The sequence below is a fragment of the Balaenoptera musculus genome, chromosome 2, assembly GCF_009873245.2.
Source record: "Balaenoptera musculus isolate JJ_BM4_2016_0621 chromosome 2, mBalMus1.pri.v3, whole genome shotgun sequence".
NCBI classification, from domain to species: domain Eukaryota; kingdom Metazoa; phylum Chordata; class Mammalia; order Artiodactyla; family Balaenopteridae; genus Balaenoptera; species Balaenoptera musculus.
The window spans coordinates 6,674,331-6,693,263 of NC_045786.1; the positions used below are offsets into that span (position 1 = coordinate 6,674,331).

At 39.3% G+C, this 18,933-nt stretch overlaps 1 protein-coding gene across 1 annotated transcript in view; it reads left to right on the plus strand.

The window, feature by feature from the left end:
• ITGA8 (integrin subunit alpha 8) overlaps window positions 1-18,732 on the plus strand; it is a 182,768-nt gene extending 164,036 nt beyond the window's left edge. The window contains exons 28-30 of the mRNA XM_036844499.1: window positions 138-239; window positions 15,298-15,420; window positions 17,129-18,732. Coding sequence (XP_036700394.1) covers window positions 138-239; window positions 15,298-15,420; window positions 17,129-17,215 — 312 coding nt within the window. The 3' untranslated portion in view covers window positions 17,216-18,732. The remainder of the gene's footprint in view (window positions 1-137; window positions 240-15,297; window positions 15,421-17,128) is intronic.
• The last annotated feature ends 201 nt before the right edge of the window (window positions 18,733-18,933 follow it).

The following is an 18,933-nucleotide window of genomic DNA, read 5'->3' on the forward strand; positions in this document are numbered from 1 at the left end:
AGAGAGAAAAGGAAGAGAGAAGGAAGCAGGAAATTTTGCTTTGGAAGAGGAAAACATGAAAAACAACTGGTTGGCTGCCAATATAACGTTTAAAAGCTTTACATGGACTATACTTAACTAAATATTTTTAATTTCAGAGGAAAAATGATCCCTATTCTCTTGCATCCCTGGTGTCCTTTGAAGTTAAGAAGATGCCTTATAAAGATCAACCAGCCAAACTCCCTGAAGGCAGCATAGCAGTGAGTATCTTAAAATATATAGGTACAAATAATTTTATTGAAATTATTTTTTAAATCACTGTTTTGCTTGTGGTAGGTTTACATGCTTATTACAGTGGCTTGAGAAAAGTTTCCCGCTTCAGATCACTATTTTCTTATTTCAGTCTGGAAATTCCTTAGTGTTATTTGATCAAATTTTTAAGCCTTCAGTGTGAATTTCTACCCCTCTGCCACAAAATTCAGAACTAACACCGTTTTTTTAATTAGGCTCTTTTGTCTGAAAGAGGTCCAGATAGTAATGATCATCAGAATGAAGTCACACCGATTGTAATTTTAAAGACAGCCTGGTGAGTGAGGTGGCGAGGGCGACTCTCTTCCTTAGGGACAGTTGCCACAGACCCGCTACAGGGCCAGTCATCTTTCCTTTCTAAACAAAGACCAGTAATACCTGGGGGAAGAGAGGAGTACACTCTGAGCTTCATTTGAATGAAACAGGTTTTAAACTGAGGCTATTAAACATGACTGACACCCACATATCTGTCACAGCACAACTGCTGGCCTCCTCAGCAACCTGGCAAGGCCATGCAGAGCAGAGGGGAGAACAGATGACGGGGGATGAACAGGCACGGTCACCAAAACTCTGCCTTTAACAGTGACAGTGCCCACAGTCAGGGCTCCGGGAAGCAATGTTAACATGTAAACGTCATCTCTTGGTCACGCCATAGAAACTTGCAACCTCGACTTGGATTCTGGTCCCCAGGTCCTTGTTACTCAAAATGTGTTTTGCAGACCAGCAGTTATCAGCAGTACCTAAGAAACTGTTAGAAATTCAGAAACAGGCCTCACTCCAGACCTGCTGAGTCAGAATCTGCCTTTTATCAAAATCATCAGGGCAGCAGGTACCCTGTCATGTTTGAGAAGCATTGCTTCGGACGGTGTAAAAGTCGATACTCTCGTAATTTCTCTTCAGCCTAGGTCTTAAAAAGGTAACTGATATTTACTCTTTCTAGCCGAATCTACTTTTCATAATTTAAATTCATCCCTTGATTAGTGATTTTCAACCCTGAGTATGCAAAGAATCACCATCCATGTGACTTTTAGGGTTTATACATGCTCAGACCCCATCCGAAACATCAGCATTGAGTGAGTCGGGTGGAGCCCTGCCACTGTGCTTTGAAAGCTCTACAAGTGATGATTCTGCAGTGGAGCTAGGATTGGGAACCTCTAACACAGGCAGGCAGCATCGAAGAAAATCCACAGATTTCAAAACAGCTTCTCCTGGCCTTCACCCTGGATCCACCCTGCTCTAAGTGGAAACCTTCTGGAAATCACTCTATGTACTTTGCTGAGGCTGTTAACCACATTGACCTGAAAGTATTGTTAAGAAGATTATTAAAATTATGTATTAAAAAGCTCTAGCTTTGTACCTAAAACGAGTTAAGTCTCAGGTCTCAGTAATAGTAACCCTCCCAAAATGTCTTACCTTCTCCAGCAAAGTCCAGGAAGTCCAATTGGAAACATCCATGGATTCACACAGTCAAAATATTTCAGTAAACTTTGGTGGCATTTAAAGCAAATACTGCCACATCTTTCTTCACTTAGCCTGCCTCTGTTTCTCTTACGAGATGTCTGCTGGAGTTTGGATTTATGTTCAACCTAGAAAACAGAGGCTTTGGGTTTTTAATATAGAATGTTCATCCAAGGAGGTTCAAAGGCTTGTAACTCTAAGGGAGATAAATCTGGGTCCTTTGTTTTCTCTGAGCACACGCTCCATAACAGAAACATATGTGACAGTCAATTCCATCAGCAGGATTGCGTCTTTCTGTCCTGGCCACAGGTGCCAGCCTGCTGTTCTCAACTCATCTCAAAAGATCCACAAAATGATCAGATACATGCTTCCCCCGTCCCTACCACCCTTGTTCCTGCATCTTTTAAAAAGTCTTGTTATCTGATGTAGATGATTTACTGCACCGTTTATGTAAAGGTTATGGGAAAACTTTTTAGGTCTCCCAATGCCTGACTGACTGAAGGAGATGTTGCCAGTAGGAAGTTAGCTGTGCCCTACAGGCTTGATTTGAGAGGACTGTGCTTGCAGCTGGCAGATGTTTCTTAGAGCGTGTTCTCAAAAATCCTGTCATCCTTATCTTGAAAAGGACCCAGCAGAAGGGAATTGCTTTCTGGTGGTAGAATCAGTTGGACTCGGTGGTTGGAGGATTATCAGAGCTCCAATCCACACTCCGCCACCGGGGAAAGCATCTCGGTTCCTTCTTTGGTAATAAGACAAAAATATGTGCTTGTTTTACTAGGCCCTTGTGTGCCATGAGTAGTCTATCTGTGCTTCCTTTTCAACATGGTCATAATGCAACCATTCCTTGAACCCTAGATAAACTTCCCATATTGAAGAAAATAGTAATCCCCACCTGCTACTGGCACAGTGTCTGTGTTTGTAACAAATGAACGCTCCGTGCCAGGTGACACTTGTCGTGTTCAGAGGCAAGGGAAAGGTTGCATGATGTAAAGGGGATATGACTAAATGCTGAATCATTACAGCCCAGAAGAAAAAAAAAATCATTCAGTTATTTGAACACTTTTTTTGCCTATTCATAAACTTTGGCATTTGTGTGTCATGTGACTAAAGCCGAATAATTTACATCTAGAAGAGGATATTATTGTCTGGTGTAACTCCAAAGACAGTTATTATAAAATATTTCAGTAAAATCCTTAATTAAGAACTCACACATAAACTGTGAGTCCAATTGACTTTTTGAGTTGTTAGCAAAACTTCAGAATCTTAAAATGGATCTCTTACGTGAAACAATTGTCTGGAGTTCAAACTTATCACAGGACTTCTTTTCTTATACGGGCTATCTGAATGTTGTTAAAAGGTATGTTCAGCTGGTCCACTTCATGTTATTATTTTGTTCTAAATGGAACTCTAGGTAGGGTGTCTTGGTACATTTATATAAAACATTCTTGTGACCCCACTGAAGTATGTTTACACAAGATTTTGTGATACATAAATACAGACATCAACATTAATTACCATTGCAAATACGACAGAGCTTTTTCCTTCTACCTTGGTATTTTGTCAAAATATACAAAAACATATCATAAATGTCAACGATAAAATGTAGGCATATTAAAGACTTATTTATGGTCTTTCCACCATAATAAAGAACAACAAGATTTACAACATGATGAAGGTAAGATTAAATGTTCCCTACTTAGCATCGCTTTAAGAACATCTAAACCACTTACAATTCATGGACCCCCCCCTTCCTAAAATTGCAGATAGTTATATTAAGTGGATTGTTAAAATTTTATACTATTTCTTTAAATAGCCATAGGTTCTTGATACATTAAAAAAAAAACATTTTGTTAATTAGTTGGCATGTAATTGAATTTTTCTCCCTACGTTTTAAGTACTCAAGTTACTCAAGGTGACTCTTTCTTAAAGCAGTTGAAATATGTAGTCAAAAACCCATGTTCTTAAAGTAAAGCTTTAGTCCTAAATACACCCCATCATCCGCCTTGGGACCACCTTCTTGATGAATGAATCTAATAAACAGGGACTTGGGTAATTTGGCTCAACACACCATTGTGTGAGATTATACAAAAGTTCTCGAGCTGTGCAGTTCAATATGGTAGCCACTCACCACATTACCATGGATGGTGAGGACCCCAGATGTGGGTGGAGTGACTGAAGAACTGAACTAGTAGTTTTACTTCATTTTAACTCATTTAAATGTAAACTTTAAAACTGTAGCAGTATAAGATACTTTTTCCATTAAACGCAGCTTTATTTTTTGGGTAAGACTACATTTTACTTTAACCAATAAAAATCCAGCAGTTGTCACTTGCTGCAAGTGTAAAATAAACACTGGATCTTGGAGACTTAGTAAAAAAAAGAAAAAAAAAGGAAGAATATTTTTATATCAATTACATGTTGATATAATTTATATCAATTACATGATAATTTTGATATTTAGGGTCAAATAAAATATATTATTAAAATTAATGCCCCATGTTTCTTTTTACTCTTTTTAAATGTGATGACTATAAAATTTTAAATGACATACATGGCTTGCATTATATTTCTATTGGAGAGCACTGATCTACAGTGGAGTTATAGAGTGTTCCAGCTTGGAGCTGTTGATAATACCAACAGAGCTTCAGAGAACATAGGGTGTTTAATAAATCTTATTCAAAATGAATGAAAAATTCTTACTATAAATTGGTGTTAAGTCATTAGGAACTCTAGAAATTAAGACCTACTTTTCTCATTTATTATCCAATGGATAATCTAAGCTTCTTGTGAGCTTATCAAAATGAGCTGCCAAATATAAATATTAGAAATAACAAAGTCTGGGTATTTTTCAACATTTCGTGGCCAAGCTTCTTCCAAACCATCCTAGGGTTTCCACAGGACTATGACAAATTTAAATAAATGCTGGTCCTATAAAAGTGATCAATTAAGTCTTTTCTCTTAAGCTTCCCTGTAGAGTTCAAGTTTCTCGTCTATACAGAGTATTGAGTCTCAGGAAAGCTTGGCTTTACCTGTTTCCACTTGCAGATGAAATGCCCCGTTGCCATTTACAGACCTGAGTATGTCACCCGACTCCCTAATCAATGTGTTCTCAGAAAGACCTCTTCTTCCAAGACTTGGATGACTCTCCCAATGATGTGTTACCTTTGACTCACCCACCCTTTTCTAGCAGCAGCCATCTAAATCCTCAGCCCTGGAAATCCGAAGAAATGCTCTGGGGCACTACCGTTGTTCTGTATTTCTATTGTCGTTCTGTATTTCTACTGTCGCTAGTGTAACAACTTCTCAACTAGGCAGTGAAAAACCTAGATAAGCTGAGGGAGCCACCAGGGGCGACGGACGGTCTCTGCATCTGCACCCGGTTTAGATCGAGATCGGGCAGCCTCCGTGCCACATAGAAGTCCTAAAGGCAGCAGGCGAGGAGAGCAGAATGCAGGCTTGGGAGCAAAGTCACTAAGTTTGCCTTCCTTTAAATCTCTATGTCCTTTCCCCTGAGTTAATTACAGGTGGTGAACGTATATGACATGCATAATCCTTCCACTGCAAGTGCTCAGAGAAAGGGTATGAAATGGTATTTTTCAAATATAATGAATATTTATTTGATGAATATAATGTTACCAGGAGCAGACTACAAAAGTTTTGGTGATGAGAATTTCAGATTTTGGAACGGATAAGGATATCAGTGATCATCTTCTCTGAGACTGTTTTAAGACTGTTGTCAGACTCTTTGGAAGCGAATGCAAACAGAAAGCCAGTAGATTTTGTAATTATACCTTATAAAGCTGTTTTCTGCTTCTAGACACCCTAATAAGCATACCCCATTCAATTTAATGTTTTATTTGTACTTTTCCACCACTTCTGCAAAAAAACCTTCAAATATCATTATTAGGTCTTTGTGAGTGACCTCTCCTGCTTGTTTCTACAGGTAGACCATGGCGGGGGGGGGGGGGGGTTGGGTTTTTCTTTTAATTTTTATTGGAGTATAGGTGATTTACAACATTAGTTTCTGCTGTACAGCAAAGTGAATCAGTTATACGTACATATATCCACTCTTTTTTTAGATTCTTTTCCCATATAGGCCATTACAGAGTATTGAGTAGAGTTCCCTGTGCTATATAATAGGTCCTTATTAGTTATCTATTTTATATATAGTAGTATGTATATGTCAACCCCAGTCTCCCAATTTATCCCTCCCCCCTTTCCACCCTGGTAACCATAAGATTGTTTTTTTACATCTGTGACTCTATTTCTGTTTTGTAAATAAGTTCATTTGTACCATTTTTTAAGATTCCACATATAAGCGATATCATATGATATTTGTCTTTCTGTGTCTGACTTATTTCACTGAGTATGACAATCTCCAGGTCCATCCATGTTGCTGCAAATGGCATTATTTTGTTCTTTTTTATGGGTGAGTAATATTTCATTGTATATATGTACCATATCTTCTTTATCCATTCATCTCTCAATGGACATTTAGGTTGCTTCCATATCCTGGCTATTGTAAATACGTAGTGCTTCAGTGAACATTGGGGTGCATGTATCTTTTTGAATTATGGTTTTCTCCAAATATATGTCCAGGAGTGGGATTGCTGGATCATATGGTAGTTCTCTTTTTAGTTTTTTAAGGAACCTCCATACTGTTCTCCATAGTGGCTGTACCAATTTACATTCCCACTAACAGTGTAAAAAGGTTCTCTTTTCTCCACACCCTTTCCAGCATTTATTTTTTGTAGACTTTTTGATGATTGCCATTCTGACCAGTGTGAGGTGATACCTCATTGTAGTTTTGATTTGCATTTCTCTAATAATTAGTGATGTTGAGCATCTTTTCATGTGCCTTTTGGCCATCTGTATGCTGACAGACTAGTTTTTTTTTTTTTTTTTTTTCCGACAGACTAGTTTTATAGATAAGACATTGAAGCCTGCAATAGCCAACTGGCAAAGAAACTCAGCAAAAACTCAGCAGCTATTTTCTCATTCCATTTCTTTTTATTAAACCAACAATTTGAACAGACCATTGGCCCTTATTTCAACTCCTTTAGCTCAGCGTTTTTTTTTTTTAACTTACAAAACTAGAACTGTTTCCTATGTTATAATGAAACACTGGGAGGTGACTTCAGATATTAATTAGGTAACTCAGAAGAGGGAACATGGAAAAGTATTGTTGCCTGTCTTCCTGTAAATTATCTATTAGTAAATTTTGGTGATCTCTAACACATGCACAAAATACAGACCAAAACTATGTTGTTTCCTTAGTGGACTTAGAGCTTAGGGGGAAGAGACATTTACAAGAAACCTCAGAATTGTCCATGGCACCAGATTTTCTCTCTCCTAGGTCACTGTAACTGGCTTATGAGTGCATGACCACTACTACCCTTTGTAGTTCCAAAATTCTGAAATTCTCATTCTTAAAGGTGTATCAGAAGGCGGAAGTGAGGCAGCAGCTCGCATACTGGGAAAGCTGGTGCAGGGCGCAGGAAAAAGGGGGCTCGCGCTGTTGTGACTTCAATGGAGTAAAGCCTCAACTGGGACTGTGGCTCCTCTTGCTCCCACCAGCTTTCCTTCAGCTTCTCCCGGTTCAGGAGAAAGAGGGTGTATGTTATCGGGCTCAGTTGTTGAGAGAGAAAGAAAGCAACAATAATGGCAGATGGATGCTGCAGCCGTGTGGCTGACAGGGTTTTGGTGCTCCAGCTGGGTGTCAGGCCTGAGCCTCTGAGGTGGGAGAGCCGAGTTCAGGACATTGGCCCACCAGAGACCTCCTGGCCCCACGTAATATCAAAGGGCGAAAGCTCTCCCAGAGACCTCCATCTCAACACTAAGACCCAGCTCCACTCAACAACCAGCAAACTCTAGTGCTGGACACCCCATTCCAAACAACTAGCAAGACAGGAACACAACCCCACCCATTAGCAGAGAGGCTGCCTAAAATCATACTAAGTTCACAGACAGCCCAAAACACACCACCAGGCACGGTCCTGCCCACCATAAAGACAATATCCAGCCTCATCCACCAGAACACAGGCATCACACCCCTCCAAAAGGAAGCCTACAAAACCCACTGAACCAACCTAACCAACATTACCAACCTGGGGCAGACACCAAAAACAACGGAAACTACGAACCTGCAGCCTGCAAAAAGGAGACCCCAAACACAGTAAGTTAAGCAAAATGAGAAGACAGAGAAACACACAGAAGAAGAAGGAGCAAGGTAAAAACCTACCAGACCAAACAAATGAAGAGGAAATAGGCAGTCTACCTGAAAAAGAATTCAGAGTAATGATAGTAAACATGATCCAAAATCTTGGAAACAGAATGGAGAAAATACAAGAAACGTTTAACAAGGACCTAGAAGAATGAAAGAGCAAACAAACAATGATGAACAACACAATAAATGAAATTAAAAATTCTCTAGAAAGAATCAATAGCAGAATAACTGAGGAAGAAGAACAGATAAGTGACCTGGAAGATAAGAGAGTGGAAATGACTACCACAGAGCAGAATAAAGAAAAAAGAATGAAAAGAATTGAGGACAGTCTCAGAGACTTCTGAGACAACATTAAATGCACCAACGTTCGAATTATAGGGGTCCCAGAAGAAGAAGAGAAAAAGAAAGGGGCTGAGAAAATATTTGAAGAGATTATAGTTCAAAAAACTTCCCTAACAAGGGAAAGGAAATGATCAAGTCCAGGAAGCACAGAGAGTCCCATACAAGATAAATACAAGGAGAAACACGCCAAGACACATATTAATCAAGCTATCAAAAATTAAGGGAAAAGCAACAAATAATATACAAGGGAATCCCCATAAGATTAACAGCTGATCTTTCAGCAAAAACTCTGCAAGCCAGAAGGGAGCGGCAGGACATATTCAAAGGGATGAAAGGGAAAAACCTACAACCAAGATTACTCTACCCAGCAAGGATCTCATTCAGATTCAACAGAGAAATTAGAACCTTTACAGACAAGCAAAAGCTAAGAGAATTCAGCACCACCAAACCAGCTTTACAACAAATGCTAGAGGAACTTCTCTAGGCAGGAAACACAAGAGAAGGAAAAGACTTATAAAAACAAACCCAAAACAATTAAGAAAATGGTAATAGGAACATACACATTCACAATTACCTTAAATGTAAATGGATTAAACGCTCCAACCAAAAGACACAGACTGGCTGAATGGATACAAAAAAAAGACCCATATATATGCTGTCTACAAGAGACCCACTTCAGACCTAGGGACACATACAGACTGAAAGTGAGGGGATGGAAAAATATATGCCATGCAAATGGAAATCAAAAGAAAGCTGGAATAACAATTCTCATATCAGACAAAATAGACTTTAAAGTAAAGCTTATCACAAGAGACAAAGAAGGACACTACATAATGATCAAGGGATCAGTCCCAGAATAAGATATGACAATTGTAAATATTTATGCACTCAACATAAGAGCACCTCAATACAATAAGGCAAATGCTAACAGCCATAAAAGGGGAAATCGACAGTAACACAATCATATAGGGGACTTTAACACCCCACTTTCACCAATGAACAGATCAACCAAAATGAAAATAAATAAGGAAACACAAGCTTTAAATGATACATTAAACAAGATGGACTTAATTGATATTTATAGGACATTCCATCCAAAAACAACAGAATACACTTTCTTCTCAAGTGCTCATGGAACATTCTCCAGGATGGATCATACCTTGCGTCACAAATCAAGCGTTGGTAAATTTAAGAAAATTGAAATCGTATCAAGTATCTTTTCCGACCACAATGCTATGAGACTAGATGCCAATTACAAGAAAAAAACTGTAAAAAATACAAACACATGGAGGCTAAACAATATGCTACTAAATAACCAAGAGATCACTGAAGAAATCAAAGAGGATATCAAAAAATACCTAGAAACAAATGACAATGAAAATACAATGACCCAAAACCTATGGGATGCAGCAAAAGCAGTCCTAAGAGGGAAGTTTATAGCAATACAATCGTACCTCAAGAAACATCTCAAATAAACAACCTAACCTTACACCTAACGCATTTAGAGAAAAAAGAACAAAAAAAACGCAAAAATTAGCAGAAGGAAAGAAATCATAAAGAACAGATCAGAAATAAATGAAAAACAAATGAGGAAACAATAGCAAAGATCAGTAAAACTAATAGCTGTTTCCTTGAGAAGATAAACAAAGTTGATAAACCATTAGCCAGACTCATCAAGAAAAAAAGGGAGAAGACTCAAATCAACAGAATTAGAAATGAAAAAGAAGAAGTAACAACTGACACTGCAGAAATGCAAACGATCATGAGAGATTACTACAAGCAACTCTATGCCAATAAAATGGACAACCTGGAAGAAATGGACAAATTCTTAGAAAAGCACAACCTTCCAAGACTGAACCAGGAAGAAATAGAAAATACGAACGGACCAATCACAAGCACTGAAATTGAAACTGTGATTAAAAATCTTCCAACTAACAAAAGCCCCGTGCCAGATGGGTTCACAGGCGAATTCTATCAAACATTTAGAGAAGCGCTAACACCTATCCTTCTCCAGCTCTTCCAAAATATAGCAGAGGGAGGAATACTCCCAAACTCATTCTACGAAGCCACCATCACCCTGATACCAAAACCAAAGATGTCACAAAAAAAGAAAGCTACAGGCCAATATTAGTGATGAACATAGATGCAAAAATCCTCCACAAAATACTAGCAAACAGAATCCAACAGCAGATTAAAAGGATCACACACCAAGATCAAGTGGGGTTTATCCCAGGAATGCAAGGATTTTTCAGTATACGCAAATCAATCAATGTGATACACCATACTAACAAATTGAAGGATAAAAACCATATGATCATCTCAATAGATGCAGAAAAAGCTTTTAACAAAATTCAACACCCATTTATAATTAAAAAACTCTCCAGAAAGTAGGCATAGAGGGAACCTACCTCAACATAATAAAGGCCATATATGACAAACCCACAGCCAACATCGTTCTCAATGGTGAAAAAGTGAAACCATTTCCACTAAGACTCTCCAGAAAGTAGGCATAGAGGGAACCTACCTCAACATAATAAAGGCCATATATGACAAACCCACAGCCAACATCGTTCTCAATGGTGAAAAAGTGAAACCATTTCCACTAAGATCAGGAACAAGACAGGGTTGCCCACTCTCACCACTATTATTCAACATAGTTTTGGAAGTTTTAGCCACAGCCATCAGAGAAGAAAAAGAAATAAAAGGAATACAAATTGGAAAAGAAGAAGTAAAACTGTCACTGTTTGCAGATGACATGATACTATACATAGAGAATCCTAAAGATGCTACCAGAAAACTACCAGAGCTAGTCAATGAATTTGATAAAGTAACAGGATACAAAATTAATGCACAGAAAGCTCTTGCATTCCTATACACTAATGATGAAAAATCTGAAAGAGAAATTAAGGAAACACTCCCATTTACCAATGCAACAAAAAGAATAAAATACCTAGGAATAAACCTACCTAAGGAGACAAAAGACCTGTATGCAGAAAACTGTAAGACACTGATGAAAGAAATTAAAGATGATACAAACAGATGGTGAGATATACCATGTTCTTGGATTGGAAGAATCAAAATTGTGAAAATGACTATACTACCCAAAGCAATCTACAGATTCAATGCAATCCCTGTCAAACTACCAATGGCATTTTCCACAGAACTAGAACAAAAAATTTCACAATTTGTATGAAAACAGAAAAGACTCCAAATAGCCAAAGCAATACTGAAAAAGAAAAATGGAGCTGGAGGAATCAGGCTCCCTGACCTCAGACTATACTACAAAGCTACAGTAATCAAGACAGTATGGTACTAGCACAAAAACAGAAATATAGATCAATGGAACAGGATAGAAAGCCCAGAGATAAACCCATGCACATATGGTCACCTTATCTTTGATAAAGGAGGCAAGAATATACAATGGAGAAAATTCAGCATCTTCAATAAGTAGTGCTGGGAAAACTGGACAGCTACATATAAAAGAATGAAATTAGAACACTCCTTAACACCATACACAACAATAAACTCAAAATGGATTAAAGACCTAAATGTAAGGCCAGACACTATCAAACTCTTAGAGGAAAACATAGGCAGAACACTCTATGACGTAAATCACAGTAAGTTCCTTTTTGACCCACCTCCTAGAGAAAAGGAAATAAAAACGAAAATAAACAAATGGGACCTAATGAAACTTAAAAGCTTTTGCACAGCAAAGGAAACCATAAACAAGACGAAAAAACAACCCTCAGAATGGGAGAAAATATTTGCAAACGAAGCAACTGACAAAAGATTAATCTCCAAAATATACAAGCAGCTCATGCAGCTCAATATCAAAAAAAACCAAACAACCCAATCCAAAAATGGGCAGAAGACCTAAATAGACATTTCTCCAAAGAAGATATACAGATTGCCAACAAACACATGAAAGGATGCTCAACATCACTAATCGTTAGAGAAATGCAAATTAAAACTACAATGAGGTATCACCTCACACCGGTCAGAATGGCCATCATCAAAAAATCTACAAACAATAAATGCTGTAGAGGGTGTGGAGAAAAGGGAACCCTCTTGCACTGTTGGTGGGAATTTAAATTGATACAGGCACTATGGAGGTTCCTTAAAAAACTAAAAATAGAACTACCATACGACCCAGCAATCCCACTACTGGGCATATACCCTGAGAAAACCATAATTCAAAAAGAGTCATGTACCACAATGTTCATTGCAGCTCTATTTACAATAGCCAGGACATGGAAGCAACCTAAATGCCCATCGACAGATGAATGGGTAAAGAAGATGTGGTACACATATACAATGGAATATTACTCAGCCATAAAAAGAAATGAAATTGAGTTATTTGTAGTGAGGTGGATGGACCTAGAGTCTGTCATACAGAGTGAAGTAAGTCAGAAAGAGAAAAACAAATACCATATGCTAACACATATATATGGAACCTAAAAAAAAAGTAAAAAAATGGTTCCGAAGAACCTAGGGGCAGGACAGGAATAAAGATGCAGACGTAGAGATTGGACTTGAGGACACAGGGAGGGGGAAGGGTAAGCTGGGACAAAGTGAGAGAGTGGCATGGACACATATACACTACCAAATGTAAAATAGATAGCTAGTGCCATAGCACAGGGAGATCAGCTCAGTGCTTTGTGACCACCTAGAGGGGTGGGGTAGGGAGGGTGGGAGGGAGACACAAGAGGGAGGGGATATGGGGATATATGTATACATAGAGCTGATTCACTTTGTCATACAGCAGAAAGTAACACACCATTGTAAAGCAATTATACTCCAATAAAGATGTTAAAAAAAACACAACTGTGTCAGTGTGCCTCCAGTAATATTAGGGTCATTTTAAGTTATCATTTCATGCCCTTTCTCTGCGCACCTTAAGATGCAGGATTGAGCACTGATTTCATACATTATCAGATGTAATTCACCAAGGAAAAGGGATATAAAGAGAAATGGTCTGGTCCCCAACTGGCTTGTGGAGCCGTATCCATGCAGAGGATCACTTCAGAGTAAATTACTTAGGCTGCAGATTCCAGGTGGCATGGAGATGTTTGAGTCCTTGCAATGCATTTCTTCAAAATTGGTACCATGTGTCCCGTCCTCAAACCGTGTCAAGTAGGGTGAGTGTGATCCCACTGTGGTCATGGAACGTTGCACTTCCTATCGATGCTCTGGATGAATAGGGGCAACACCGGCCAGGGAAGCTAACAGGCAAAGGAGGAAGGTACAAAGGTGAGTAGGTTACGCCAGCCTTTCTCTCGTCGAGAGCATCTGTCAAGTCCCTGGCATTCCTCACCACGTGGAATCTCTAGCAGTTTCACCACCATCAGTCTCGTTGCTCAGCCTGGACATAAATGATACTTGGGGCTGGAGAACCAAGTGAATTAAGTCATCAGTACGTGTGTGGCACAAGGGACGTGGACCAGGATGAAGGAGCAATAAAAACCTTGACAGGCTGAGAAGAGCACAGGCAGAATGCTCAGATCTAGTTAAGAAGCTGGAAGGAAGGATGTGAGCAGGGGGACTTCCCTCGTGGTCTCGTGGGTAAGACTCCGTGCTCCCAGTGCAGGGGGCCCGGGTTCGACCCCCGGGCAGGGAACTAGATCCCGCATGCCGCAACTAAGACCAGGCACAGCCACAATAAATAAATAAATAATAAAACAAATAAATAAATATTTTTTAAAAAAAAGACGTGAGCAGAGGCAGGACCCAGCGCTAGGGCACAGGCTATGAAAACACCCATGTTTCCAGCCAGGGGAAGCACCAGAACCACCAACCCACCCTGAGTTCACCCTCACCTCCTGGTGGGTTAGGGAAGTGTGGCCTAGAGTTTCTGCATGTGGGTCAGGACGAGACTCAGGATCCTTCCAACCAACACAGTTCAAACGAGGAGCACATGAAGCAGTTTAACTGAGGCGATGCTCACTTCTCTCTAAAACCAGATAGGCCTGCTTTGGTGAATAACATTTTAGAACCAGGAATGTTTTTCTTTCTCTTTTCTTTGACAGCAGGTGTGCGCGGCAGGGCTGGGTCTCTCCTTGGTTTTGTTTGGGGGTCTCCAGAGGCGCAGGCCCCCAGCACATGGGCTATAGGAGAGCTTCTTCCTCCCACGTGGGGAGGCAGGGGTGGGTCGCACACAGGGAGCGTGCAGTCCTGCTGGGAAGGTCTCATTTTTCCTTTAGTTCCCTTGCAACAGTGGGGAATTCAGTGAGGCCCAACAGCAACTGAAAATTGGATTTAAGACCGAAGGCAGCTCCAATACATGGGGACAATTAGCGTTCATGTCGCTGACTACAGTTACTTTCATAAAATGTGAGTTACTTTCATAAAATGCATCATGGCCTTACATGACTGTGATTACTAGAGCAATGATGGGCTCTTTCTTGATACAGCACAGAGCCTAGGGCTAAAGAGGCGGTGACACTAATTAGATCTGTGGATCACTTAGCCCCCTGGGACTCAATTTTCTCATCTGTAAAATGGGGAATTAGGTGATGTCTATCCTTCTTGCACTCCAGCAGTCCATGGTTGTTCGCAAGCTCACCTCTCAGTGAGGTGAGCCCAGTTCTGTTGAGAAACGTGTGGGCAGACTCGGCTTTTTGTAGGGTCTACTTTTAGCCGTTTTTTGCCGTAAAAGGTCCAACCCGATTTAAGGTAACTCCTTTCCACCTTGTTGGTTCCTGGTCCACCTCAATTCTCTTCTAGGGTTTCTGGGTTGGTATAAGCCAAACACCCACCAAGCGTCTGTAATTGGACTTGCACCTAACCTGGGAGGCCTGGGAATGTGCCAGTTTTTAAGATGCCATGTTTGAGTGCTGTAAACCATCAAATCTCCCCTGGGGTGATTTCAATTATTGCATGGATCCTTTCAGAAGTACTCCCCCCAGTATTCTATTGGTAATTACTGCTCTATTTCACCCAATAGTTTTCAAGTTAGAGCTCATTTCTTTTATGTTCCATTCCAGATTAAAACATCGGTTATTTGGGCAACCCCAAATGTTTCCTTCTCGATCCCGTTATGGGTAATAATACTAGCAATACTTCTTGGATTACTGGTTCTGGCCATTTTAACCTTGGCTTTATGGAAGGTAAGTTTATTTGCTTTCTTTTCCTTTTTCAGTAGAGAGGCCACTGAGAGGATTTAGAAGGATACACCTAGGATTTTAAAAGACAAGGGTAGAGGCATGATTTGGGGATTTCCAACACAGGGACATGAAGGGAAAATGGTCTTGTTTGCTTTGGCAAACTTAGTATGCTTGTGGAACTGACATTTAAGAAGATTGAGGCTGTTTACTGCCGCTTTTATCTTGCATTTTCTTGTAAATAAATGTAAAGACAGTTGGACTTTATTAACTAAGACCTGTGATCTTCTTTCCAATATGCTTGGAGTGATCATGTTATGATGAAGACTTCTTTTTCTTATTTAATTAATCGAGATCTTAAGCTTTTTGTTGAGACAATCCTATCAGCAATACTTTGAGAGTTTTCTTTGTAAGCACTACACGGATGCAATTAATATAGTAATTAACTATCACATGGGCTTTCAATGACCCCACATAGATCATGCATGTTCTAGTATTCTCAGACTTGCTTTTTTGATCTTGCCAAAGAGTCCATCTCCGTTAAGAAGCCTTAACTTACTCTTTCATGTGTTTTGCTGAAGTTTCTGCTAAAAGTCTACAATGTGAATTAATTTCTGGTCCCCAAACCACAGTACTGCCAAGTTTCACAGAGCTTTCCATTCCAAAATAGAAACAATGTCACAATGACATGACTGTGAGAGTAATTAATCCAGTCACATCTTAGTTAATCGCTATTGTTGTCATTCTCTAAAATCATAGTGTATTTTTATTTTGAAACAACATGAGGCATGCTTAATAAACTGAGAACACCTTGCCTTTTGAGTTAAATAATGGCTTTCCTGATCATTATCAGCTGTTTTGTGCCATCCTGAGCCCACAAAGGTCTATTGCACAGTCTACCTTTACAAATAGACTTTCATGTTAGTCTGTTATAGAAACTTTATGTCCATAAATGATGTAATGATACATAGCAATTGATAGAATATTGCACTAGTCCTACAAAGGAAAGATGACTCAATGGTTATAAGTCAAACCCAACAAACTGGGCTTCCAACCTAAGAAACAATAAGAATTAAGGTTCTAGGTTTCTAGGAAAAGTTATATTCTCCTAGACCAAGTACTCCTTTGAAATTCAGGAGAATGAAACTTCTATAATCACCTCTTCCCCGAGTTGCTGATTGATCTTCGGAGTCACGAAGATGTTCTGGGATTGAAATAAAGGACCCATCTAATTTTCCTCCATATACTGTATGTTCCACCAACTGCAGAGAGACAGACAAGCATCTCCTCACTTCCTCCTTCAGTCCATCCCAAGGTAGCCCAAAGTCCACTTCAGGAATCTGCCATCCCTGGCTGGCAGTTCACATTGCTGCTGGCTCCAGAAAACATGTCGAAAAGCAGAGAGGGACTCCTTGGGCCAGGTTGCTGTAACCCCAGAAAAATACACGAGGTCCATAAGCGGTTTATATAAAATGAACATTCTCCCACCACCATGGACATGGCAGGAAGGACACAAACGCTCTGCGTAGGCAATGAATTCCTCTCTGCAGGTAAAGAACACACTGCTTTCACCTCCTAATTTGGAGAATTGGGCAGATTATAGTCTCAGAGCACCAAATTCCTTAGACAACAAATAAAGGGAAAAGTCTTAGAATGAGGACTTTCACAAGTTCTCAGGATGACCTGACTTGCTGGCCCGTTTCTCTCTTTGTAGTGCGGATTCTTTGACCGAGCAAGACCCCCCCAGGATGATATGAACGACAGGGAACGGCTGACCAATGAGAAAACCCCTGAGGCGTGAAGAGGAAAACCAAAGACCAAACAAACTCCGACACTGGCCCAGTTCAAAGAAAAGAAGGATCAGGAGGGTTCAACCAAGGTTTTCCTGTACCTGCCAGCGTCCTAAGAAATAGAAAGGCCATGGTATCACCTTGTCTACACTGTGCTTTGGAGAAGTTGCCTCGGATCCCAGTGACCCTTTTGGGGAAGGAAGCATCCTCGACGCTGCAGAAACAATGGACAATCGTGGAAGATGTCTCTGGCTTGAGTCCTTCCGTATTTGGCAGACACTTTGAAATGGGTATGGGAACGTGAGGTTGCTTTCCAGATAAATCCAACTGAAGTCTCAAAGACGCAATGTCTGAATTAGGATAGACTTTAGAAGGTGAACTAGGACCAAACCTTCCGACACTACTGTATCCAACGGAATATTTGACACCTCCCTCTGGAAAAGAAACATTTCTAATGACGTTACTGCTCAGGGAGACCAGCCTATGCTGTTGGGACTGTGAAAGTACTTTGGAAACGGCAAAGATCATCTTTGTAAGTGAGGATAACGATTTATTTATTTATTTTCCATGGCTCTAGGCTGATATTCTAGAGGATTTGGAAATTAAGATTTGGTTCGCTGGTTTTCAAAATCACTCACTAGATTTCCTTCCGAGATATCCAGTTTGTGCAGAATATATCATTTAACAGAACTTAGTCAGGATTTAGACAGCGTTAAAGAAAAGCAAATTGGTATACAAAGACCGTTTCACTTAACACCTTGCTGCCTTCTACCTGAAATTACTTTTAGTCACACTTTCCAGGGACTCACATCTGCTTAATTTAGCTTTGCAAAAAGTTGCATTTGTATTTCCTTTTACAAAAAAAAAAAAATCTTCTTTCCGTTGACTTAATTAGCAATATACAAATTTCCAGGGACTCTTGACCCTAGGTGGTGCTTAAAAGTAATGGTAACATTTCTAGAGTCCATTAATAAAAAAGCAATTTAATAATTTGGGTAAACATATTATTTTTAATATCTACAAGAGGCAATGCCAACATTTAGCTTGGTATTAAACACCTATTTTTTTCTACTATACCTCAAACTTATATTCACAGAAAAGACATGTTAAACATAAATAGGAGGAAACATAAAGTTAGGCAGATGTGAGATGAACCTAGAAAACAGGTTCCTAGGGATTTTATTTAGAATTGCCTATTCCCACTTTACTATTCATTTTTACTGCTAATCTTTATAGTACATGACTTTGGAAAATAATTTTTACTTAAGCTATTTTCCCATTGTCTTTAATTTAACCATCACAGAAACTTTATGTTTAAAACTCTTGTAAATAATCCATAATCATGTGTAACAGTATCATTTTTCAAGTAAAATTGTCCAGCCAAATTTATATAGTCTGCCCAAGTTTGTATCCTTTTTATGATAATGAAAAACTATTATGAAGAGATACTGAACAAATTTTATATTTATGTGCAATATTTTATAGACCTATGTATCAAAAGCATGTTTACACTGGCATTAGTAATTTTTTAAATTAATATCCTGAATATTAAGTATGATAGAACCAGCAGACCCAAATCCTTAAGTTTATGAAGCAGTTGGAGAATTTATATCCCTATTTCAACAATCACACTTGATTTGAAAGATAAGCCAGACTCACAGACACTAAATTTTCGGTCATGCCTTAACCTGGAGACGAGCCATTTGGCTACAGCTGCGCAACTTCTTTG